Consider the following 26684-nt stretch of genomic DNA (forward strand, 5'->3'; position numbering starts at 1 on the left):
AGATCAAAGTCTGCTGCGCCACAATGGGAACTCCCCCTCCCATTACTGATGTTTATTTTGAAATCACCTGGTTAAGGTGAGCTCTGCCAGGCTTTTCCACTTCAAAATGACTTGTTTTCCCATTACTTAAGAAAAACCTCATGGAGAGGTACTTTGAAATTACTTACATAGCCCATTCTTCATTAAACCATTCATCATTCATTATCAGTATAGACTCAAGAGATTCCTATTTAATTCAATGATTTATAAGCCATTATTTTGATGCTCAGATTATTCCAGATTTGCCCAGTGTAAATCTCTTAAATTTACCTTCTGTGTCCTTTGGACCGTAATCATTTTTTGAGTACTTCCTTGTTTTCTTGCTCACCTTGTGTTTTTCCTGCCGAGTCATGGAATCAGCCATTTCTCCAAAGAGTCCTGGCTCCTTTAAGTGACGAGTTTAGTGGATAAAACCTCACAGAATTCAAAACACTCATTTTACCAGTCTGCACTGAAAACATCAACATTGTTTTGGACCATTTTAATAGAAGAGAAAAGGTCTTACTTTTGAACAATATTAACAGATACATTTTAAAATCTGAAAATGTGGAGACAACTTCAGAGATGGATACAGGTGTGGGAAGGGGCTGAAGCTTACATAACTTTGGAGGCATTTTTTTAAGGAAAAAAATTAGGCAGAGGGTCTTATAAGGGGCCTGTGTAAGTGAGGAGCCCCGAATTTTAGGCAGCAAGTTTGCTCTTCAACTTGAAGGAAGTTAGAGTGAAACTGCCGAGGCCCAATGCTCGGCACAGAGCAGGCCTGCAAAATTTAAGATAATACTGAAGAACGCTGCAGCCAGCCTGTTCCCCTCCATACTAGGTACTGAGCAAATCTCTGCTATGTACTGCTGAATGTCCCATGACTTGTCTGTCTTAGAAAACAGGTTCTAATGAAAGTTTTGCTGTTCAACCAAGAATGACACAGGCTTCCAGGAAGGTCTTATCATTTTAATTGACTTTAATGATTATTGCTCATCTGCAAGGATTAATATTGCATTCATTAAAAATCATTCAATACAAAATAAACTTGTTCCTCCCAAGTTGCTCTCCACACGCTCCCTCTGATGCCAGACATTTTCCCACAATGTCCTTCATTACATGGCTGACAGAGACGGAGCCCTTACCTAGTATTCCTACGGACACAGTAATAGATATGGGAGCAGGGAGCAGGCCAAGGGCAGCAGGACCTGGGCCCCTTCCCTCCAGCAGAACTGACGTGATGGATACCACTCTCAGCCAGGTTACCTCTCCTAAAGGATGTGCTGTTGTGATTGGCTGGTTAAATGCCCTGGGAAAGGGGGCTTGAACCGTTAGCATCTACAGAGAAGAAAAGCATGGTCACACTGGCAAGGAGTGGGAAGGGGCTGGGTGGAGAGAAATGGGAGAGGGAAGGGGAAAAAGTTTTGGCAAGATCACTGTCCCCAGTTAGGAAGTCACAGGGTGAAAGCTTTCCTTTTCATATTTCTGGTTTTTAATTATTTGTCTCTGATCAATGGCGATAGGGAAATGAACATTTCTAGTACCTAGAACTAACGCCTGATCCAACTCTGAAGGATCACAAGCTAGAACAAGTTGAGGGTTTACAATCCTGGGTAATTATACAGTTAAAGCTCATGAGCATAAAGCTCGTCTGACCATGCAGAAATGCTGGTGAGCAGGGTGCATGGCTTGGGAACACACCTTTCTGATCTCTGAGAGAACCTCTCTGCAGATTCTTTCCGAGCATGAGCCAGGACACTGATTACTTTCTCTATGTACAAACTGCCCTTAAGACTCAGTTCATAAACTCTCTGTGACGTCTGTCAATTAAAAGTGGTACCGCTTCTGTAAAACTAATGTTGTATGGGGCCTGAAGTCCCAGACAAGTTACACGGAATTAATTTCTCTCACCCTGGCCCAACTACCCATCCTCCTTCCATCCACATCTACCTCCCTTTAAATATTTTAAATTGCAGAAGCACAGCTAACCAGAAATTTGCTCTTAAAGGATAAATCCTAAAGAGAGAGCTCAGTGCCTTATACTGAGTAATGGCTCAAGAAATTTGCTTTCAGCACAAGCTGATGGGGCAGAGCTGATAAAATTTGCTGTTACGGCCCCAGTTCATTGATGCTATAAACTATGGGCTAAAACAGAGGGATTATCAGAGTTTGAGATCAGCATTTCTCTAGATTCAACTCTGCACTTTTAGCTCCAAAGGTTCAAAAGATAAACTGATAACAACTAACCACTCAAGCAGCTCCTCTGTATTAAGACTAAACATTTTTCTTACTTATATATATATATATAAAAAAAACCCCAAAACAAAAAACAAAACAAAAGAAATAAATGCTAGGGGACAAAACAGAGTAAAGTCTGGTTAAAAACCTGAAAAATGAGAGGGTCTGGTGGGAGTGGAGGAAGAGCTGTACTAAATCCAAGTGGGCCTAGTGGATCTTAACAAGCAACATTCACTAGTACGTATCTCTGAGCCAAACATACCACCTTTCCATCGGAAACAGGGCTTGGAACACCTAGGGGAAATTAACATGCACCACCTACAACTCACCTACCTGCCTGGTAGGTACCATCCCTGCTCCTCTGAAGAAGTGAAAGAGCACTGATTTCAGCAGCTAAGAAATGGGCTCTTTTAAGGCAATTTAGACATTGCAGATTGTTCCACATAGAAGGTACCTTAGCATTTCCTGTTAATAAGGTACCCAATTAAGACTATAAAGTCCCCAGAAACGGTAAAGAAAGAATCACCTTTCTGGGCTGGGAGAGTAAAATCTTTCTTTAGTCACTAGGGTGAGAAACCTTGAATCTCAGTTTCATCTAAAGAGTCATGAAGCAAGTTCCTGTGTGGTCTGCAAGAACTTGGACAATGAGATGAAAAAACAAGAAAGAAATTACAGGAAAAAAAAAAAATCAAGAGGAAAAGATTAAGGAGAAAATAAAAGTTATCTTAAAAATATTTCTTTTAGAGTCGTGTGGTTCAGGTGGACTGGTCCTTGGTAATCTGGTCCGTTAGTATCTGTAAAGAAGAGATTGGTTAGCGCTTGTGGCTTCCACCTGAGAATTCCAAGAGAAGACTCAGAAGCAGAGAACACCCTCCAGGGTCCTCCCTGCCTGGGCTGGGATTCCTGCAGTCGTTCCCCAGGGAATACTCCTCCCTGTGCTTCCACAGTTGCCAACAATGGCATCTCTAGTTTTATCTCCTGCTCCCAAATAAGGTTATCAGGTCATGGTTTTCAACCCTGACAACACATCAGAATAATTTGGGGAAGTTTTACAAGATAGACCTGGGCCCCGTTCTAGACTATCTCTATCAGGATCTCTAGGAGTGAGGCTCAAGCTCCAAAATCTTAGAAAATGCTTACCTCTTTACGTCTATTACTAGATATACAACTTCTCTGTCTACCTCGTAGTTTGGGACAGACTTCTCTGCAAAACCAGCTACAACCCTATTTAAGAAAGCTGGCTAGTCTGCTTGGCTTAACACTGGAGAAAAGAGTTTTCATTTGCTTTCCCCCATGTTACCTGTAATAATTGGGTTTGAATGGCCCATTTTTGTTGAGTCCCAGATACTTTGCTTGGTCATCTGTCAGCTCGGTCAGGTGGGCATCAAATGATGGCAGGTGCAAGCTGGCCACGTACTCATCTAGAACAAAGCAGCAGGGAAGCAGGCTCCATTTCAAATATGGCTCTCAGGGCATAACCCGCCCCTGTTTTCACTGGAAGCTTTTTGAGAGAGAGGACAAGGGCTGCGATAACTTTTAAAGAAGCTACAATTCAGAACAACAGTGTAATTTAAAAGACCCTCAAAGCCGCCTTTGACGTACTTCTCTCAGTATAGCCAGAGTGCACTCAGAAAGCCATTTGCTGAGGTAACAAGATGGGGTGACTTATACCTCCCCATTCTTCTCTGGCAAGGCTTCTGGGTTCATCTCAATGGCCAACATACCAGGTACTACTTCTCACCTTCCTGCAGCAACTTCCTTTGCTGGATCAGAGTCAAATGATGGATCGAAGTGGACATCAGTTAGCTCAGAAGAGCTGTCACCAACATTTACTTAAGACCTGTAAAGGCCTCAAATCTTAGCATCATGGATTTCTAAGACACCTGGCACAACTGTATTACTTTTCTGTAGATAAGCTTTCTGGGTTTTTATCCTTATGATACAAATTAACAAATAACCGCCACCCCCCTCCCCCCAAACCAAAAAACAATCTGAGGTAAGCCGCTTGAGGGGACAAGAGCAAGATGTTTTTCAGCTTTAAGAGCCAGGGATTTGGGCTGAGGAGGTTGGCACTACTCAGAAAGGCAAATAACTAAAAATTATGCATTATGTCACATAAACACAACACAGCTGACCCCGGAAATGACAGGAGACTGTGTATCTCACAGAAGATGGGCAGTAAAACCTATATTTGTTCCTGTTTCTCTCATTTTGGTCTCAGGCTGTAATCAGTGGTTTACTAAACTTTATAAAGCTACTCAGATAAAGAGCATCTACCCTAAACCACTGTGCTAAACCACCTTTACTCATTAGCTGCACTTCTTACTATAATTCTGCAATGTACGTAGTATTGTTCTCACTTTACTGAGAGAGGAACTGAGGCTCATGGAGATTAGAACTTGTGTTGAGGTCCAGAAAGTGCTAGAACAGGGATTAGAACTCCGACTCTAAATTCACTGCTTTTCATGATATTCATTTTACCAAACAATGTAACAGTCTGAGGATTAATGCATGTTTCTCCTGTATCCACTCACCCATTTTCTTAGGAAGCAAGTACACGTCTTGTTTGTATCGTCCCTCAGGCGCATTATAGAGCTCTATCAGTGCCAAAGCCTACGGTGGGGAAAGAGGGTCAGAAACCACAAAAACACTTTTCAGGGCCATTTAAAAATCAAACTAGATTTAACAGGGTCTTGGGGTAATCAGTGATCTGCCACAGCGACAGCACTCAGGACGTGGATTGTAATAAATGCCAGCACACATCCTAAGAGGATTTGTTGGTGCTGTTGATTGGTTGCTAATGAAAGGATAGACTAACTACAACTAAGCTGGAACACCTCATTTTCAGTTAAAACAGCCACCTCGAAGGGACACAAACACTGACTCTACCTGGTGATTGTTCTATCCTTGAGGAGGCATTAACTCCTGACAATCTGTGACCTGAAGAAAACAGGCTGCTAAGAACAGAGGAGGGCACACTCTCGCTGGAACTCTAATCTAGGCCCAGCTCCAGTCACCTCAGGGCAGGCTGAGCCGGCATTTGGTCACATACCTGTGTCGTAGCTGTGATGGACAGAACAAAGGTGGGAACTGTGGAGCAGCTCAGATTGAGCAGACGACCCTGAGAAGTAGAAACAGAGTCCAGGGATGAGCTATGTGATCCCTCTGTCACATCACGCGAATCAGGCAAATGTAGGAAAGGCTTAATGCCCCTCTAGACTAAGTTGGCAGAAGAAGAATTAAGACTTTCAAACCAGGACTCTAGGTTTTATCGTACTTTCCACAAGTCCACCTGAGTCTCGACAAGCTGAAGAATCACTTGTGGTCAGGAAGTAGTACGTTACATAGCAAAGAGATTTTCTGAGGGATTCTACTTTGGGAACCAGACTATGTGAGAAACATTCCTCTGTCCACAGACAAAATTCAGGGACGCACAGGTGGAGTATTCTTCCCCGCCGCCCCTCTCCCGACAGTGCTAACCACACTGTTTGGCTGCACTGCCCGAACCCTTCTGCGTGTGCACCTCTGCCAGAAGGACGACGCGCTTGCCGTCTGGCCAGATGACATGATCCACCTGAGAACGAACTCGCTCCCACGTCAGCTCCGGAGTTCGAAGGCTGGTCTGAAAGGAAGATCGCACAGAAAGGAAGAGGCTATGATAGAAGGAAGAGAAAAAAAGGCCCAGCAACAAAGCAATGAGAGAAGGCTCACCACATCAATTTCCGTGTTTGAGTGGCCCATATTGCACACGATACAACTGTTTTTCATGCGATCCAAATGCTCCCGTGTCACCACATTCTTATTTCCTGAAAGTCAAAGAGAGCGACTGAGGAAAGAGATCCCAGGGGTCAAAGGCACTGACTGGCTCTTAGTTAGAACAGGGGAGAGAGGTGGTCTGCTGGCACAAAAGAGCACGTACACACTGTGAGGGAAGACGTGTGAGCTCTTAGGTTCAGGCATTTGGTTTTAAGATCAAGCACGATAAAAAGTCAAGGAGGCAAAAGGCACTTTGTTCTGGCAAATATGTTCAACTTCTGATAGCTTAGTGTAGTTCTCAGCCTGGGACCCAGAACACAGGTCTTACCTACTTTGTAGGACAGTCGATTAGACCACTTTCAAGATTTAACCCCAGAATTAACACTCCTCCATGTACACCAAAGTACTACTTACCCGTGCAAGTTATTACGACATCAACTTGCCGGATAACTTCATTTAGCTTTACCACTCTGAAACCATCCATGCTGGAAGAGAAGGAAGGAACGCTATAAGCAAAGGCAAGAAGGCAGTGGGACAGAAGCTGGTCACAAAACGAGGCAGGCAAAGTCCTTTGTAAAGTTAGATCCAGGGCTATCTCACTGGAATAATAAGTGACAAGCTGGGCTAAACTCTACACACTGGCCTCTTCAGGCTCCCCAAGATTCTATCCAGGAAGAGAAAATACCAAGAAGCTGTAGGAGTGCCTGTCCTACGATTACGTGGAAGGAACAGTGCAATCCTAGGCTTCTCCGCTGAGAGATTTCTGCAAGGAATAGTTCATACAATCAATCACAAACTCTCAGAAACATAAAGTACCTGGAGTGAATCTAATGGTATTTCTGCTCTGTTCTTACCAGGCCTGCAGAGCACAGATGGGGTCAATTTCTGTGATATAGACAATTGCTCCAAGGGCCTTGAGAGCAGCACAGCAGCCCTTTCCCACCTGCAGGGAGTAAGAAAGAAGTCAGGTCCGTTAAGGCATGGGTATTTGGGCAGGCAGGCTCTCTGGGAGACAGGAATTAGCCTTCCTGAAACCACCCATCATCTAGCAAGTGACTGGATGCTCCAATCCAAGCAAAAGAGAAACAGATCGTAATTATGTCGTGATCCTTAGTCAGAAGTGATTTAGCAGACATTTCGTAGCAAGGGCTGGAGTTTGGGAAAGTAGAAGAGATAAAGGAAATAAAAGTATCACATTAGGGAAACAAGACCAAGGAAGAACAACTGGAACCTCTAGTTTCTCATTTGAGGAAAACCTGCTGTCACTTGAGAAGCATCTAACTAACTCAAGGACAGCCTAGCAGCTTAGGGACTTCTGTGGGTCATTGTTTATGACAATAAATAAAATCCCTGTCACCTATTTTAAAGATAATTGACTGTCCATCACTTCAGGTGCTACCCTTCACTCTACTTGAAGTCATCTGTGGGGCCAAAATGCTACATATTCACTTAAATTAAGTCTCATAAAAGGTTACTATTGTAACTGGAGGGAAATTATGCCAACTTTCCATTCCATAAGACAAAGTGGTAAAATCTGAAGACAATTCGTTCTGTACGTCTCTATTCAGAAATCTGAAGAAAGGACTTTTGCTATTATTTTGAGATACTTTATCTATGAGCGTTTTTAAACTCTGCAGCAGGGACTCTACACTGACAGCACGAGTCTCCTTCACTCGACATTTGCACCAAGTCTGGGGAGAGGCAGACACCCAGGCCCAGCTACTTACCTCGCCGTAGCCACACACCACCACTTGTTTCCCACCAAACATCACATCTGTGGTCCTCTTCAGGCTGCGGAAACAGACAAGAGCTCAACTCAAACACCACGGGCTCAAACACAGTCCCTCTGAAAAGTAAGAGCGTGGGACAAGGCTCCAGAAGAACTCCAGCTGGAAGTTGGCTGGGCTCAGTATGAGACGGAACCCCTCAAACTTCTAAAGCCAAAGGAAGACCAGGGGACAAAACTGGACTGAGATCAGACCAACATTACGACCCAAACCTAATTTACTCCCTACAAATTTGAATAACTATATGTTGCAACCTACCCATCCAAAATGGATTCTCGGCAGCAGTACAAGTTATCAAACTTCTGTTTGGTAACAGAATCGTTGACGTTCATGGCTGGAACACAGAGCTTCCCAGCTTTGGAGAGCTGATACAGCCTAAAAGGAGAAGAAGCCAAAAAAACAAACAAAAACCAAATTAGCTGGTAAGACAAAGGAGCTGGCAAAGGCTGCCTAATTCTCTTCAAGCTCCATGTTGCCCTCCCCAGTCTTACTTATAGTCCATGAGTATTAGTAAATAAGATGCTTCTGCGTTATCCCTCCTCACTTCCTTTCATTTTCTCCTCCCCACCCCCCTTTTTATGGAAGGGAAAAAAAAAAAAACAAACAACCCTTTCAACTGAAGAAATTTACTTCTCTTCCATAAAGGGGGATACAGTTGATTAGACCAGCATTTTCTCAATTGTTAAAAAATACTCATGTCTATTTCTGATAAACGAATATTATCAATGTTTCTGATATGGTTTCATGTGGCATGTGCCGGGGTGTATGTGTTTTTGTTTGCTTAAGCGTGTGCAAGGTGCCCCAAACGAGAAACACTCTCTCAGCTATCTTTTAGGTATTCCAACAATACTTTACCCAGTTCTATAATGTGTATATAACATATGGTTTTACAATAGATTTTTTTCATATTCAAATATAAAATTAAAATACATAATTGAATACAGTTTTTCAAGATATACTCACTCCCTACCTCCCAACACTGATTGAGACTCACAGTGGAATAAATGGGAGAGAAAAATGGGTGAACGAGAATTTGAAATAATTTCCCTTTAGGGTTTCCTTGATTTTTGCAAAGGTAATAACTCAGAAGTTTTATCTAATGACAACACTCCCATTTAGTTACAAATCTGAAACACAGCCCTACAGCCTAGGAGAGACCAGAGGAATCTGCTGCGGCAAGGACACGAGGGGCAGCTACTCCAGAATCTGTTACCTGTGAACACCAGTCACGCTCTCTTCCACAATGCCTCGGATCTTCTTAAACACGTTTGGATACTTCTTATAAACCCAGTGGGTTAAGTCTCCCCCATCATCCAGGATCTACAGAACAGCCAGAAGACTTCTATGGGCATTCAGGCTGCTAGAGCTGGGGGGAACTTTGAACCCACTTTCTGCACTAGTAAGAGAGCCCTGTTATGTTTTGGAAGAGCAATTCTCAGTGCTCCTTAGAGCAGGTTCGGACAGCGGAAACACAGTCAAATTTGTTGGTGTAAATGGTTAAAAGGGTTCCTAAGTTTGTTCTAGGCTAAAAGTGAAGAGTAGTAGGCTAATCACAGACTCATTTTTTAGTCTAGAGGACTGAAATACAGGCCCTTTGAATGCAAAAGGAGAGCTGGGGCAGGAAGGAAAGAAACCAGAATTTGATTCCAGAGAGGTACCATATCATTTTCTTCAATTGCATTCTGCTGTGTTTGAGCCACATGTGTTCAGTTGGTCTGACCCTTCCCCCGCCTCTCCATTCTGTACTCAGACCCATTCTGAAGAGCTATCAAGGTAAACATTACGGCAACAAAGTGAGTGCATAAGACCAAATATCCAAAACATATTTAGGGAACCATGCTTTGAGGGAAAAAAAAATGAAAGAAATCCATCGTCAAAGTGTAGGATGAATATGCATTATTACCATGTTGGCTTGCCACCCATCCATGTTCACACAGCGGTCAATACACCACCAGAAGTCATCTTCCGACTCGCCCTTCCAAGCAAACACGGCAACTCCTGTGGTACAGATGGAAAGAGATCAGCTGATTCCTCCTTTGAAGAGTGTCCTATACCAATATCACTGTCTGAGATCAGACGAAGAGAAAAAGGCTGTAGAAATTACCCTGGAAAGGAAACAACTGATGAAGGGCAAAAAGTTAAAAGAGCATCTTTAGTTCAGAAATTAGTTAAGAATTTTAGGGATTTTTGTTTTTTAAAGTAGTTTAGAACCTTAAAATGTTATTCTCTTTGGCCAATTTTATGCCTGAAACTCTATCTTAAGGAGATAAAGTGGGAATCACCACAAAGTTGTTCATTACAACATTACTTATATTAGCAAGTACCCTACAGTTTCAACAGTAGGACAACAGTGAAGTGGAATCACACGGCCATAAATGATGTTGTCGAGGTCTGCAGTGACATGGAAACTACTTCTGAAAATGTTCTATTAGGTTATACAACTACATATATTACTGAGATTTGTTTCATCTCTGTAAAAAGTAAATAGAAGAAAGGAAAAATATGTCAAATATTATCTCTGTGTAGCAGGATTATGGGGTTTTTTGGGGATCCTCTTACATTTTCTGCAATAAACATCAGAAAAGAGTAAATAAGAAAAACAAAAGTATTATAGAGTTGCTTTCTGAGGATCATAGGAAAAGGGGAGAACCTTCCTAGTGATTTTCCTTTGAACATTTGAATAATAAAAACTGTTTTATGTTTAATTGAACTCGTAAGTAGTTCATATATTTTTAATGCAGTACTGAATACCAAATTTTATAATGAATGAGGAAACAGAAGATACTTCTTGGGTTCTCTCAAAAGTGATGAGATTTTTGTGAAAAGACACCAACTGAGCGCACACTTACATAACTCACTCAGCTTAAAGTTCTTTCTCATTCATTTAACATTAGAATTGGGCATTTTCCTATGTATCAGATTCTTTTCAAAGATCATTTTAAATGACTATATAATCTTTCACTATGGATATAGACCTTTATTATCCATTTCCTTCCTGCTGACATTTTTATTATCCTCCACATTTTATAGCCCCTAGACATATATGACACTGTGAAGATAATCTTGATATGTAAAAATTATGTTTAGATAATAATTCTGAGGCAAAATTGGTGAAATAAACTGAACTTACCAGCCTCAGCCAGTGCTGCAGCCACTTCATTCTGAGTGGAGTAGATGTTGCAAGCAGACCAGCGGCACTGAGCCCCCAGGGCACAGAGTGTCTCAATCAACACCTATGTAGTGGTATAGGAGGACAGGGTGAGAAAGAGAAGGGCCAGAGAAGAGTCGTAATTGAGAGACTAATACCCAGCAACTCGGCAGCAACACAAGTTGCTACACTGGAAGTTACAAAAGGGTATAACCCACTAGTTAGCACAGTGGAATCTAACTTTACCCAAAAGATGTGACCCCCAAAGTCTTAATAACATTTTTATAACAATCATATTTTTGCAAATCTCCCTAAGGTTTGTTAAAAGGTTACACCTATACAAACAAAGTAGGAAACCTCAGTACTGTGTAATTGAGAGGTTCTCTCTAGTAGTTAGCATTTGGAGGTTAGGTAAATAGGGAAGCAAAAACAAGTTAGAAGAAAGAAAAAAGAAAAAAGAAAAGGTCCCTCTTCCTTGCCAATCAGAAGTCCATCACTTTTCTCCCAAAAAACTCACCGCTGTCTGGGCTGTGATGTGTGTACAGCCCACTATTTTAGCACCAGCCAAGGGCTTCTCCCCCTGAGCACGTTTCCTGAGTGAAATCAGAGCAGACATGTCTGTGAAAGAACAGAGGATTTGAGCTAGGTCTGCACTAGCAATATCATTAATTCCTGCCCCAGCAACATCTAGGGCTGGTCTGGATCTGTTGAGATACGGAGGAAAAACTCTAAGCATATTTATTTGATGCCTGGTAGCTTCAACTGCCGAACAGTGGGGAGTTGTCATCTAAGCACTTGAAATTTCTCTCATCCTCACTATTCTAGCCTTATATGTAGAGGGCTTATATGGAGTCAAATTCTCAGGTGATCACAATGGAGGGTGAGAGTTACTCTTCATTTGGGAGAAGAGGGAAGTAGTTATTGGCTAATGGACTCCCACGTATTACAATCTTCAGAGCAGGAGCAGAGACTTTACTTCAGCAGAAACCACTTGCTTCTGTTTTTCCATGCTCTCTAATCCTATTCTGTCAGTCTGTCTGATTTCTACACATCCTGCCAGTAGAGAAGGTGCCTTCAGTGTGAAAGCGACAAAAGAGTAAAGAGACCTTATTGGGACGGGGGCTGGGTAAAGAAATCAAGATTTAACTGTCAGTCATTTTCACTCTTGCTCCAGCAGAGGGTGCTCAGGATCAAAGACCAAATAAGACCCTAGGTCACCACTTCCTTAGCTGAAAACCCTCCCCAGTTTGCTGCTTCTGGGAAATCTGGGTCTCTACCATTGGCAGCTATGGCAAGATCCTGCAGAACTAACCACCATGTGGCATCTAGGACTTGCTGACTCCGCACGTAGATCTGTGAATATGGAGTCGGGGGAAAGGAAAAGAGAAACTACTCTGTAATTATTACACGCCGAGAACGGGAAGCAGGGAGAACAAGAATAAGAACAGGAACAAGAATCCTGAGGCTCAAGCTCCATACAGGGAGAGCTGTTTATATAAAAGCCCAGGATACTTTCAAACTCAAAAGTTCCCCAGGAGACTTTCAAGCCTTAAGTTTTCATGGATCCTGATGACCAGCAAGTGGGTTGCTTCTGGTCCCTACCCAGTCCCTTTCTTTACCTTGTTCTGCAATCTCAATCTCCCGGCGTCCAAATTCTGCCTGCTTGATGTTCTTCACACAGAAATTGCTGCTGCCCTTGGAGTTGGTTTGCTGCTTTTCTCGGGGGGAAACCTCATCATCAGAGCTATCTGTGTAGGATGCAGCTAGAGCCAGGAAAGAAAGAAATGAGGAAAGAAAAACTTGAATGGCCCCAACTCCACAGGGTGCAGTCCCTAAGGGACTGTCATTTAAGTTAGGTGACACTCAGTTGGAGCCACCTTTTAAGTCACGCTCCATTCTACTCCTCCAGGGTCTTCTAAGAGATGGTATGAATGAAACTATTGTAGATCTTTCAGTGTTGTGGCCCTTTTATCCACCCTGATGACACCTTGCCATGAGTGCCTGTGATAGGGAGCTACTGATTCCAAACCTGCATCAGCTCAAGTGAATCCCTCAAAATAGGGACACTTAGTCTCAACCTGGGTTGGAACCAGACATGGCAAAAATGGAAGAGTAATTTAGGGCATATAAGGAATGCTATTTATATCAATGGTTCTCAAACTTAAAATTCTAAAGCATTCATGAGAATCACATGGAAGGTGTGTCGAACCATAGATGGCTAGGCCCCACTGCCAGAAAGTCCCATTCGGCAGGGCTCAGGTAGGACCCAAGATTGAGCATTTCTAACAAGTTCCTACGTGTTGCCGACGCTGCTGTTGAGAGGACCGTACTTTGAGAACATTAATAGAAAAGGATAAAAGCAATGAAATAATCTCATAAAATCTTATAAAGGGATTTTATACTGGTTGTGCTAAGAAACATAAAGAGAATGACACAAAAAGTGAGCAGTTCTGGTTATACTGCCGACTTTGAGAACACACAAGATATTCAACTTAAAAAAGCAGCTTCACAAAAAGTTAAAAATGTCCTTTCAGATGGATATACAGGAAAATACACAACAATCAGCCCTTACCTCTCAAATAACCTCTTTTCTAGCAGAATATTTTTCTGATTGCCGTCTCTGCCAGTGTGTCAGATCTCTGGCTGACTTCTATGTACACGTCCTCTTTCTTTCCAACTACCACAAATACTCCTGAAGGTTATCGACCCCATGAGGACAATTTAACTTTATTGTCCTTTAACTTTTCAAGCTTTTAAAAATTCTCTGATAGGTCCCCATAAAACATGGTCATGAAAATCTCTGAAGACTTCCTTGGAATATTCTTGTGGTGCAGTGGGTTAAGAATCCAGTATTGTCATGGCAGTGGCTTGGGTCACTGCTGTGGGATGGGTTTGATCCCTGGCCCAGGAACTTCCACATGCCATGGATTCAGCCAAATAGAAAAACAAACAAATAAACAAACAAACAAACAAAACTGAGCAATTCCTTAAAGCTTTCTTCACTCATCCCAACTTTCTCTTATAACTCAATCTTTCAAAATTCTTTCTAATTAGCCTGTTTGTCACCTACCACTTTTTGTATCTGTCTCACTCCAAGACACCTTTTCCCTTATGATAGTGTTATATCTGGAACCTTTTCTTGCACACATGCCCACAGTGAGCCTGCACATTCATTTATTTCAGTACCTAACCCTGTATACCACCATCTGTACTTGTCTGCCTATCTTGTCTATACTGGGTTATCAGTGGCACAGGGCAGAGAATAAGTCTTTGGAAATGTTTATTTACTTTTTAAAAATACAGTCCTTGTACCTCAAAGCCCAGTCCTTAATATTAATAATACAATGCAAACAAGATTCTGGCAGAAGAAAATAAATAGCTTTTGGTACAAATCTCTTTCCTGACACTCACAGCCATCTATGACCTTGGCTAAGCCTTTTAATCTTTTAACAATGTTTCCTCAATTGAACAATGAGGGGGTTGGATTAGATGTCCAGTTTTTTCCAGTCCTCAAACTAGGATTTTATATCCTTTTACATGTTAATTTTCTAATACCCCCTTAAAGTTGAGAAGGGCACAATTCAAAGCAGAAAAAAAGGCTACTTATACAGGGTTAGGGTACGAGAGGAGAACCCTAAGCAAACAGCTGAGCCACACTACTTTGGCTTTTTCCCACTCCAGAGGAGGATATTTCAATGCAAAGTTAACCTAGTAAATAAAAAGAGCCCAAAGCAAAAAAGAAAAATAGGTGACAGGGTCTATCTTAAACAAACAGATCAGAAATTATGATTCCAAAGTACACCCCTTTTCCAAGGCCAGTTCTGTCAGCCAAAATACCACTGACTCTCTCTCTTGGCGATGTGGATGGATAAACGTGGGAATGGGTCCTGGCCCAGCACTACCAACCAGGCACCAGCCACAGTCCGCCCACAGAGACCATCGGGGAGGGAAGTTCCAAGATGACAAAAGCTTCTCCAGCTACAAGCCCGACTGGGAACATTCCCATTGCCCAACCGCTAGTTAGGAGCTTTCAGCACAAATACTTGAGGTAGTCCTGACTTGAGGTATTTTCAGATGCTAGCTGAGTGAAGAGAACTGGGTAGAGAACTAGCTCAAGGCTCTGGAACAAGGAAGAGAGGCCAGAGAGAGAACCTGAAGTTCACACCTACCTGAACTGTAGCTGTCAGTGGAGGACTGAGAGATAGAGCGAGACAAAGATCGTCGGCCAGTCTTCGTGGGGAATTTGGTAAACTCCTGCATGTCATCAGCAAACTGGATTTGCTATAAGAGGAAGACAAAAAGTCGAAACTTATAACAAGAATTCTGTGAAATGTTTCCTTTTTAAAGGCCATACATTGTCTCTCCTAAAAGCTAATGTTATCATGTGGCTCCCACTAAGCCAGCAATTCTTCCACCAGAAACGAGGGCAGCAGAGGCTGTTCTGACTCCTCCCCAAATGCCAATTACCATCTCTTCCCAACAGTTTCAGCAGCATTTTGGGGGGAAAGCAGGGAGGAGAGAGAGAAAGCTTAAGACCCAACTTCGTTTAGCATTTGTCTAGTTTCACAGGCCTTCTTTCCCACATTCCATCAAGTATTCTTTCCTCTCACAACCTTGACACATGAACGTAAACTCTCCATCCTTCCTCCCAACTCCATCAAAAAGAAGGCATAATCTCTGAGTGGTTCTGCTTGTTTTTTCCTTTATTTCGGAATATTCTCTTGTAGCACATTCTTATCCTGAAGTTAGCAATGGTCTTGTTTTTTGAAAGAATTATAAAGAGATGCCTTACATTGTGCTGGGCACTGGGGTGTCAACAGAGTGCAACCATATCCTTCACGAAGCCAATGGGATAGCGCCAGAACTTTCTATACCCAGTAAAACACCAGAATATTCTAATAAAAAATTTAAAAATACACATACCATAGTAAATTCCAACTAACCAGGACTAATTTGAAGGGAAGGAAAAAATAATGACTTGGCTAAACTCTGTATTAAAAATTTTCTTAAATGAAATAAAACAGAATTAGGTAACTGTTGAAAGATACTTAGAAGACTGGCTTTAATAAATAGCAAATAGCTTACAAGTAAAATTATTATTACTTCCTTTTTTGGCTGTGGAGTTCCTTGGCTAGAGATCAGGTCTGAGCCGCAGTTTTCACCTATGCCACAGCTGAGGCAGCACCAGATTCTAACCCACTGTGCCAGGTGGGGATCAAACCTGCATCCCAGCGCTCCAGAGATGCTGCTGACCTGACTGTGCCACAGTAGGAGCTCCTAATTAACATTATGTATAGATAATTAATGCTTCTTTCTAAAGTGGAGGAAAACATTTTTGTCTGTTGAGTGGTTTAAATCTTCTTCCTCAACTCCTGTTTAAACCTGAAAAATCCTTTCTTTGAAATATAAAATAAACCTCAACCTCCCCTGAAAAACAGAGTGGTTTGAGAATCTGAATCGAGCTTCTCCTCACAATCTGACTAAATCTGAGATGGAGAATCCGTTAAGTTTTTAGCAAAATTTCTCTAGAAATATAAGCTAAAACCGATGAAGATCCACTCACTGTGATGGTTACAGGCATTTTGACCCCAGGAACAGTAAACTGTGCATTAGTTACAGCTATAAAGCATTCCTTGCCTCTGTTACATGTACCCTCAAGCTAGGGCAGCATATGCTGGCAGCACAAGCCTCAGGCTTAAATGTGCAGCCTAGGCACAGGTAGCTAATATGAACCAGGCAATTACTGAGTTAACAAGACTCTAAAGGCAGTGACGCAGTAAAGGGAACACACTTGGGGTTTTACACCAACAGTCAGAGCAGAGATACTACTCTTGGGCAGCAGGCCCAAAAGAAACATTTCAGTGTACTTCCTTTTTTATTGTTATTTATTTTTTTTAACGGCTGCTTCTGTGGCATATGGAAGTTCTGGTCAAACTGGAGCTGCTGTGGCAGGCCTATGTTATAGCTACAGCCAGCACCAGATCTGAGCCACAGCAGGAGGCAAGGACCTATCCTTAACCTGCTGAGGGAGGCTAGGGATCGAACCTGCATCCTCACGGAGATTATGTCTGGTTCTTAACGCCTGTACTTCCATTTTAAACCTACCCTGGCTCGATATTCAATTGGGCAGTTTTTCTTTAGTTTACTTTGTGAAACAGAGAGGAGGCAGAGCCCACAGCCAATTTTATTAAGACTAAGGACAAATCCTAAAGGCATGGAAGGGAAAGGGAGTGCCATATCCTGGCATCTAGACCAGGGCCTTGCACATATAAAGGGTTCAATAGTTACCTACAGAATGAATGAACCTTTCAAATGTTTTTCTTCAAGATCAAATTTCAAAAACAAGTAAGCAGATAATAAAGACGCAAGCTAAACCACATATTCAGCACCAGAACTTGATTAACAAGTATCTTCATATGTCTGAAGCAGCTTTTTTAGGTGCTAAAACTCTAACTCTGAGTAGCTTAAATGTCAAAAATACAACTGCTTTTCAAAACCAAACCAAACCAAACCACTTACTGAGGTAGCCACAGGTCAGCATCTGCCCTTCTAGATAGGATTTCCCACTGTTCACATGACTTCTGCAGTCAGCAAAGCTAGTTTTACTGAAAGGATTAATCCAGGACCAAGGTAATGACTTTCAACCTAATATACAGTTATTTTTGTGGCAGAAAAAATACGCAGTTGAGAGACCATCAACACCTTTTTACACTCTCCGGAGGCTGCCCTTCCTCCATCAGCCTCTTTGCTCCTGGCAGAGGCAGCTTATTCTGAAGCTGCTCTCCTTTAATGGCTTTTATGATTCCCTCCCCTGTTCCTCTTTTTCCAAACGGTTCTGAGTATATTCCCAGTCACCACCCACCTGGGGGTGGAAGGATCGGGGAGGGAACTGCAATAACATTTGCACTTTTTAAAATAAAAAATATAGACAGGCTGCTTCATCAAGACAGAAATGTATTTCATGCAACCTAAGAACAATAGTCATAATCCCACCTTGTATTAATACAGCTCATCAGTAGCCTAAAGCTTAGCAAAATCTTTCCCATCTAAAAATATGAGACTGTTGCCAGCAGCTTACTAATCACTGCAGTACCTAATCTCTCAAATAAGGAATATGGTCTATATTTGAAGTGGGCAGAAAGTTAACTCAGGCCGTGACACGAATGGGTTGCTGTCTATTCTTGCAGGATATTGATAATTTCAATGCTTATAAATAAGATGATCTAGTCTTACAAAGATGCATGATAACCTTGTCTTCTCTCCCACTCCAAACTACTGGAGGAGAACCTGTATCAATGACTGCTGCTGAGAAATGTGGCTTCTCTACCGGTCTCCACCAGGCCTGATAGTTCCACTGGCTGTCCTCAGAGCTGGTAGCTCTCTGTCTTGTCCTTGAAGTACCTCCTGGACTGCTGTTCACCTTCACATTGTAAATAAAGTCAGTGTTGCCAAAAGCAATTTATAGATATCACAAATGCTCTCTCTCTAGTGAAACCAGATCTCAGTAATAGCCTTCTAATTGGGTTGTACTCACTACACTTAAGCTAAACATGGTCATTCAGATGAAAACAAAATACAGAGAATGACTACAAAGTTGTTCTGTTTACATTACTTCCTATTTATCATGGTTTCTTCCAGTCATTATTAAGTGTTTTTAGAATTTTTTGGGGGTCTTTTTTTTCATTATGAAATCTTAATTGGTATGCTTTCATGTTTCTTCAAGTCTAGATCTCTAAGGAATGGCAGGTCTAAATATGACGTAGGATGGGAATGAGGGGGACAGAAAAGATGATAAGATAGCTGAGATCCTAAATGGATCAGAAAATCAAAAAGTCCTAGGTTAAAGAACTATTCTGTGTTTGGATACTCACCACTCCATAAACAGCCTTACCCACAACAAGTACACCAGTGTTCTATTCTTGAACAACTATCAATCACATCTGAGAAAGGCTAGAAGGTCAGATTGACCCATTCTCCAAATAGCACAACCAAATTCAGAAGTCAGTACTTGCTTTGCCTTAATAACTAAAAACATCAGGCCAACTTTACATGGTAACTATTTTAGAACACCGTTCTATTTTTTTATTTTATTTCTGGGGCCACCCCGCAGCATATGGAGTTCCCAGTCCAGGGATCAGATCCGAGCCACAGACCTGACCTAAGCCGCAGTTGCAGCAACAGTGGATCCTTAACCCACTGTGCCAAACTGGGGATCAAACCTGTGTCCCAGTGCTCCCAAGACACCACCGATCCTGTTGTGCCACAGCAGGAACTCTTAGAACACCTTTTTAGGCAGCTTAGTGGGCACAAAGTTGACTCTTCTATGTGATACTGAAAATGGTAAAGAAAAGCCCTACTGAAGAAACAATCTGGGGTACAGTAAATCCACCACCTAGTGGTAAGTCTAGTGAAAACTGAAAGAACTGCCCTACAGAACTTTGCAAGAACAAGGAATCACAGGCACTAAAAAACAATTATGACTTCAGAGAAGAAAAATAGTTGTATACTACTTGATCCTAATTGATATTTTTACCATCAGAAGCTGAGAAGTTTACTTCCACAAACACGATCTATTTTCTCAGAAGTTAAATAACTGAGTTGCACTTCCTTCTCAGGTCCCACCCACTTCTGCCTGCTAGCTCCTAAATCAGGGAATTAAAAGGCACCAGAATTCCACTATGACACTGTGGCTAATGGATGGTGATCAGAATATACTCAGAGTGTTTTATTCTCCTACTCAACATATCTGGTTGGCACCAACTAAGTAGTCACTGCTACTCCAGGGAGGATCCATGAAAGGAAATACGGTCCCTTATACTCTGTAGATGTGTTTTTGACTCATGGTGTAATGGCAACACGCATGGCTTTGTCACAGAATTTTACTGCTTCTTTAGGAACATGCTAGATCACTGTAGCCTTCATAGCCTTATCTGGATTTAACTTAGGCCCCCAGAAATCAGAAGTTAGGCTAGACATCTAATTAAACCTGTTATTTCACATGCCTATCTAAAAGCTTTTAATTTCCTCAGAAAGGTTTTCTCCTAAGGGTGAAGAACTAGCTCAAAGGTAAACAGCAATTATTAGGAAAACAAATCATTAAGAAAGCGTAGCTTGGAAGTGAGTGGAGGGATCGGTGTCCCTTACTACTGAGGATTAGCTGAAGGGCCAATATCCCGGTTCTGGTACACTATTGATTTTCTGAGATAGTCTCGAATTTATATAATGCCCCACTGTCTACAGCATATTGTATGTGCAATCTTTTCTTTTTAGAAATTATGGTTAGTACATCTCTTAGATAACACTTAGCAATGGAACAAAAGAGTGACTATTGGAAGTTAGAAATTTTCACAAAGTCTATTATTATTGAGCAGTGTGCTAGAACACCTTCCAGATTCCTACCACATCTTTTCTAATCCCTCCTTCACACATCTTCTGGCTAGTCTTTCTTCTACAGATTCTACTCTCACCTGCTCCTTCTTCGGAGGAAAAGCAGAGAATATGGCTGTCAGTATAAAAAGGTCCAAGACCTTTTCTTGATACTTACCACTGATCAGTCTGATTCCCATTTCGGACGAGTCCAAAGAAAGTTATCAATAAACACCCGCTTCCTGGCACAAGAACTGTATTAGTCTGAACATCTTTCAGACTGTCAATTAGGCAAAAGAAACTTCCCAAAGATGAAGGGCATCCCCTGCCCAACGCGCTGCCCTCAGGCGTCTTCTGCTCACCAGAAAACAATGGATCTCAAAGGACTCAATCTCAGGCAACAAAGTCGAATCCAAGCCACCTCCAGTCACTTCTCCCATTCCCTGGTGCAGAAACCAGGCTTCTGAGACTCAGGTTCTGGCTGCTCCCTGTCCTCCTTCCCTGTCTCAAGTTTCTAAAGTTCTCAGTTTCCCCAGATGGGGCCTGAGTTTCTGGAGGGAGGGGGTGGGCAAGCTGACTAATCACACAGCGCACATCTCCCTCCCCCACTCCAGCCGGCTCTGTGTCTCAGGAGTAATAGGATATAACACACCACACACACACACACACACGCTGCTAGAATCCAATTCCACAGTAGGAAGCAGCATTCCTTTCAAAATGGGACTCAACCTGACCTTTCTTCAATGCTGGTGGGAGCAATGGGTGAGGCAACACCAGGGCCCACACTGAGCCACTTAAATGATAAGGAAGGGTCAGAATGCTTGAAAAACTTCCGCCAAGTCCTCATCAGGTCCTCCCCCTCTTTTCACATCAGACAGCACACTTCACTGGCTTTCTATCGTCTCCTAATATGCTCTAGTGAAAATGAGTGATCTAGGCCTCCAACTGCCAACTAGAGGTAAAATCAAGAGGTTTAAAAAATGGCAACAAGTAGGAGGAAAGGCTTCCTAATCTTTCAAAAACCACAAATTACAACAGAACATAACATGCATCCGGACCATGTTTCAATGCCTATTTAGCTATCTACCTGTCCAACTGCCTGGCCCATCCCTACTTTCCTCATCCTCACAGTCCTTCTACCAATATTATACGAAAATGTGCCACTTATTCTTTTTCTCCTGACACTGAATTTGCATTAACTCTAGGTTAATTTGTGGTTGTTGTTGCACAAGTGGCTGAAGAAATCTAGGTTCCTGGAACATACCCAGTATTTTACTGATATACTGATGTCTCCACCACTGCACCCCCACCCAGCACTGCGGTTGAATTTTCTGCTTATTTTTCCAATTTTGTTGGGATCATAGTCAACATGCAAAAAATTTAAAAGAATGACATAGTGAACATGTGTATACCCTCCACCTAGACTGACGCTTTCCATTTGCCATATTAGGCTTCTTTCTCTCTATACACAGGAATATGCTTTCAAATGGTCCTGCCTCCACCACTAAAAAGGTTGCAACTACAGATTCTTCAGAATGCATCTTTTATATCACCAAATAGCCAGTCTGTATTCAAATTTATTTAATTTTCTCAAGAATATTGTTCATAGTTTTAAACCCAACTCTTTCAACCCAGGATGGAATTAAGTGCATTTGGCTGTTGGGATCCTTTGCTCTCTGCTAATTTAGAACAGTCCTCTTGCTTCTTCTTCCCCCTGTGATACAGACCTTCTCTCCCAGAGTTTGAGCCAGCTGCCTTATAAAATCTCCCATCTTTCAAAATTTTCAGATTGTTTCCTTCCTGTGAACTGGAAACTCAGTTTTGAAGTCTGATTAGAAAGAGGTTAAAATTTAGCAAGAATATTTCATAGCTGATGCTATATACTTTACTCTGGATCATATCAGGAGGCACATAATTTTAGATTGTTCTACTATTAGGGACACTAAACTGAAGCCTTGGTTAAAGTGATAACACCAGTCTTTGAAAGGAATATTTCCTCCTTTGCAAGTAAAGGTTAATTTATGGGGTGATCCCTGTCAGCTGTGAATGTCCTGTCCCCTCGTGACTTTACCATCTGTTCATAATCCTTGCCTGAGCCAATTATATTGGGGAGGGAGGGTTTACAGAATCATGATTCCTATCATTCCTCCACATACATGAGCTGGCATTCTTTTGTAAAGAAAAGCTTTTCTTCTTTCTCTGACTCTGTTTTCTTCTTCACTTGTCATTTCATATTTTAATTTATCCATATGTTATTCAATTACATGAGTGCACTGAATACTCCAATTGCCCCAATCTAGGCCAGTGGGAACTTCCTTCAAGCTGACTGTTTTGTTCTTTTGACATGATTCCATTTAAATGCTTCCTTTCTTTCTGAAATAAGAAAACAGACCAGGCTCATCTTTTTCTGCTTCAGACCTAGAATCAGTCATGTTTCAAGAAGTCCTGATTTCATTCAGTGGGGAAAGGTATTTACAAACAAAAATCTGAGTATAAGGTCTGCCTGTTGCTATAAGAGGTGTCAGTACTTCTAGATTCTTTCAATAGAGAGAGAAATCTTTTTACTTATGAGTTCATATTGATCTTTCTATTTTTTGTTTGTTTGTTTGTTTTTAGGGCTGCACCCACAGCCTGTGGAGGTTCCCAGACTAGGGGTCAAATCAGAGCTGTAGACACTGGCCTACACCACAGTCACAGCAACTCGGGATCCAAGCTGAATCTGTGACCTACACCACAGCTCCCAGCAAGGCCGGATCCTTAACCCACTGAGCAAGGCCAGGGATCGAACCTACGTGCTCAAGGATACGAGTCAGATTCGTTACCACTGAGCCATGACGGGAACCCCTGATATTTCTATTTAACATTCCCATTTTTTTTAACTTTTAATTTTCCTATTTGAATCTCTTTTCTCTTATGGTGACAATCTTGTTCTCTAATAGCAATAATATATTTACTTATTTGCTTTAGTCTATAATACATACAAAATAATTTCAAAATTATAAGACTAATATTACAGGAATCCACACAGTGAAGTGTCACTATTTCATTGAAGTTCTTGTTGTCCTTAGAATATATCTGACAAAGAATGTAGAGTCAAGGTACTGTTTTCTGGGGGGCTGTGTAATCTTCCTGATATGTTGTTAGGTTCATTTATTTCTGTTTACTGCAACTTAAGGTTTCCCTCTTCTTAATTTCATTTTTTGCATATAAAACACCTCTCAAAAGTTTAAAAAGTATACTCAGAGAAGCCTCACTTCCCTTGCTATCCCCCCAACTCTGTTCCACTCTCCCCAATTTTCACTGGTTTCTGGTTTATCCTTATGTTCATTTTGGAGGTAGAAAGCAAGAATATACTATAGCCTTATTTTCCTTCTCTTTCTTCCTCAAAAAGGAGCACGCTAAAATATTCTGCACCTTGTTTTTTTTTTCACTTGGAAATCACTTTGTATTGGTTCACAGAGTACAAGAATCAACAATTCTTCAATGCTGGGAAAGACCAAATTAGGTATTACTGCTCATTTATACGTTTGTAATAAAAAGTCATTAGCTTTAATTTGCAGTCCTCTTTAGAACCCATGTTGATTTTAAGTGATGCTTATAAGATGCTGAACTGGCAAATCTCACTGCAACGTATGCTGGGATGTTAAAATGCTAACTTGTCAACTACTTACAAATTAGGCAAATCTGTATTCTTCAAACAAATTTCTATAAGAAAAGTTAACCCTGGAAGCAAGCAATCAGTGGACAAGCTCTAGAATAAAGATGGAGTCTGAGCATTCTGGAAGGTGGCCACATAGACTGAGTGGCCATCTGTGTAATTCTTTTTTTGTCTTTTGTCTTTTTAGGGCTGTACCCATGGCATATGGGGGTTCCCAGGCTAGGGGTCCAATCGGAGCTATAGCTGCTGGCCTACACGAGAGCCACAGCAATGCCAGATCTGAGCCGCGTCTGCAACCTACACTACAGTTCACAGCAACGCCGGATCCTTAACCAAGTGAGTGAGGCCAGGGATCGAACCTGCAACCTCATGGTTACTAGTCAGGTTCATTAACCACTGAGCCACTAAAGGAACTCCGCCATCTGTGTAATTCTTTACCTATCAGGTTAGAATGAGACTGGAGTTGTTGTAACAACAATTCTTCCTTCCTTGATCAGGAAGTCTAGCTTAAGTAAAGTTGAAAGCCAATTACATCTTAAAAAATTCAAACCCTCTTCACATATTCACTTGAGTGAGTGAATCCCACCTGAAACATGGCAGAAGAAATACAAGTAGCCCCCAATAAGCAGCAGCCGAGTCTATGAGGGTCAGCTTTCAAAACCTGAGACTCAACAAAGGTTAATAAGATATTTTTGAAGTCACTATACACTGTTTCTCATCAAGCCTAGGCTCAAGAAAAAAGCCATCAAAACTCAATATTAAATAACAGAATCTGACTTTAAAGACTTATTGTTAAATAGGAGTTATGTAATAATAGGTATTGTTTCCAAAGGTGAGCAGGTCAACAGGACATTTCAGGATCCATTCTGTAGTTAGACTGGATATTTTCAAGTTCAAAGGACAAGGTGAAATCACTTTAAAGATCAGCTGCAGCAAGCTTTAGTTTCCAAAGCTCTTAAACACAAAACACAAAATATTAAGCTTTTAGAAGGAGAGACTAGAGATATAATACAAGAATCTCACAAAGATAAACAGTCACATCAAAAAATACAATTGTATTTTTCATTCTAAAGAGGCAGTATTTATCATCCTTCTTGACTTTCTAACTTGAGATGTTTAATTTTTTTTTCCTCTCATCTTTAGGGCCACAATCGTGGCACATGGAGGTTGCCAGGCTAGGGGTTGAATCAGAGCTGCAGGTGCCGTCCTACACCACAGCCACAGCAACGCACCGAGACACTACTGCAACCTAAACCACAGTTCACAGCAATGCCAGATCCTTAACCCACTGAGCAAGGCCAGGGATTGAACCCACGTCCTCATGGATCCTTAGTGGGTTTGTTAACCACTGAGCCACGAAGGAAACTCCTATATTTAGTTTTGAACAAAAGTCTCAGTATAAAAATCATGACCTTAGCCTATAAGAAACAAGCCAGTTGACAGAAACTGTAGGCTGCAACTTCCCTAGAGCTACTGAAAAATAAGAAGCTCCCTGCTGCTCCAGAATGAATACAGCATAATCCCCCACTCTCTCTGCCTCCCAGACCAGAATACTAAAGTTTGGGTTTTCCTAACCATTGACTTTAAGATTAGCCATTTTCTAATGAGTAAAGTGGACAGATGCCTGCAGAAGGGTCAGGATCTCTTGCTTTTGGTTGTATAGTAAACCACAATCAGCTTTTGTGTAAGATAAATTAGCAAATTTTACCAATAACACTGCTAGGATATCACTGATCTAAATGTTTTTCAAACTGTTTTTGTTTAAACTTTGGCATGCAAAGAATAAGTGAAACCACCCAGGAGCGTTCAATCAGGATTTTACTAAAACTGATTAGAAACTTGAAATACACACTAGTATGGTGAAAACCAAGGTCCTGAATGCCTAGATGTCTACGACTTTCTACTTTAGGCACTCTGCTTCAGTATTAGTGGCTTGTAGCTAAGATTTTCTTAGAGAGGATTTATATTTTCAAAACATTTTGGAATCCTTTGACCACTGCATCTATCCTTCATAGATGAAAAAACAGAACAGGTGGGGGTCTGTGATGTGCTCAAGGCAATTTGCTCCAATGCTGAGATTTAAAAAGAAAAAAAAAAATCCCCTACAAGAACGGTACTATTATAACTTCTTTTGGAACAGGCTGGGAGAAAGAGCCGCTTCCTCTTTTATTTTCAAGGGTTAGTTTACAGAACAGTCCACTATTGAGCTAAAGCTTTCTGAACTTATAGACTGAACAGTGGTAAGCTTTGGGGAGGGAAAAGAATTCTCAGTTCCCAAATCCAGATGCAAACCATAACTTCTCCCAAAATCAATTTGGGTTTTGAAACTGAGAATTACACACACACACACACACACACACACACACACACACACACTTTTTGGCCATGCCCACAGCATGTGGAAGTTCCCAGGCCAGAGACTGACCCTGTGCCACAGCAGTGACCACAATGGATCCTTTAACTGCTAGACTACCAGGTAACCCAGTAATATTTTAAAGTTGCTAATGAACTGCCATGGAGAGATACTGCTCCTTAGACTTAGAAAAGGGTGAAGAAATTGGCAGAGCCCAAACAGTGCAGAAGCAAAAAGCTGAACTCTGGCATATATTTCCAACTGTCTCTCGTGGATGGAGTGGGGAGGAGAAGAATGTAGAGGCATCCTACACAGGCACCCTAATCCTGACACTTTATTAGGATGAAGGAAATGACCCCA

At 41.6% G+C, this 26684-nt stretch overlaps 1 protein-coding gene across 3 annotated transcripts in view; it reads right to left on the reverse strand.

Moving 5' to 3' along the window:
* AHCYL1 (adenosylhomocysteinase like 1) overlaps positions 967-26684 on the reverse strand; it is a 39851-nt gene continuing 14133 nt past the window's right edge. The window contains exons 1-17 of one of the 3 annotated variants that reach the window (XM_021088652.1): positions 20492-20785; positions 15117-15228; positions 12567-12710; positions 11465-11565; positions 10930-11032; positions 9703-9797; positions 9013-9119; positions 8058-8174; positions 7740-7803; positions 6867-6955; positions 6427-6497; positions 5968-6062; positions 5780-5878; positions 5309-5377; positions 4791-4869; positions 3557-3677; positions 967-3050 (exon numbers count right to left, since the gene is read on the reverse strand). In XM_021088652.1, coding sequence (XP_020944311.1) covers positions 3044-3050; positions 3557-3677; positions 4791-4869; positions 5309-5377; positions 5780-5878; positions 5968-6062; positions 6427-6497; positions 6867-6955; positions 7740-7803; positions 8058-8174; positions 9013-9119; positions 9703-9797; positions 10930-11032; positions 11465-11565; positions 12567-12710; positions 15117-15207 — 1452 coding nt within the window. In that variant the 5' untranslated portion in view covers positions 15208-15228; positions 20492-20785 and the 3' untranslated portion in view covers positions 967-3043. 3 annotated transcript variants of the gene reach the window in all.

Source organism: Sus scrofa, chromosome 4 (assembly GCF_000003025.6).
Source record: "Sus scrofa isolate TJ Tabasco breed Duroc chromosome 4, Sscrofa11.1, whole genome shotgun sequence".
Lineage (NCBI taxonomy): Eukaryota > Metazoa > Chordata > Mammalia > Artiodactyla > Suidae > Sus > Sus scrofa.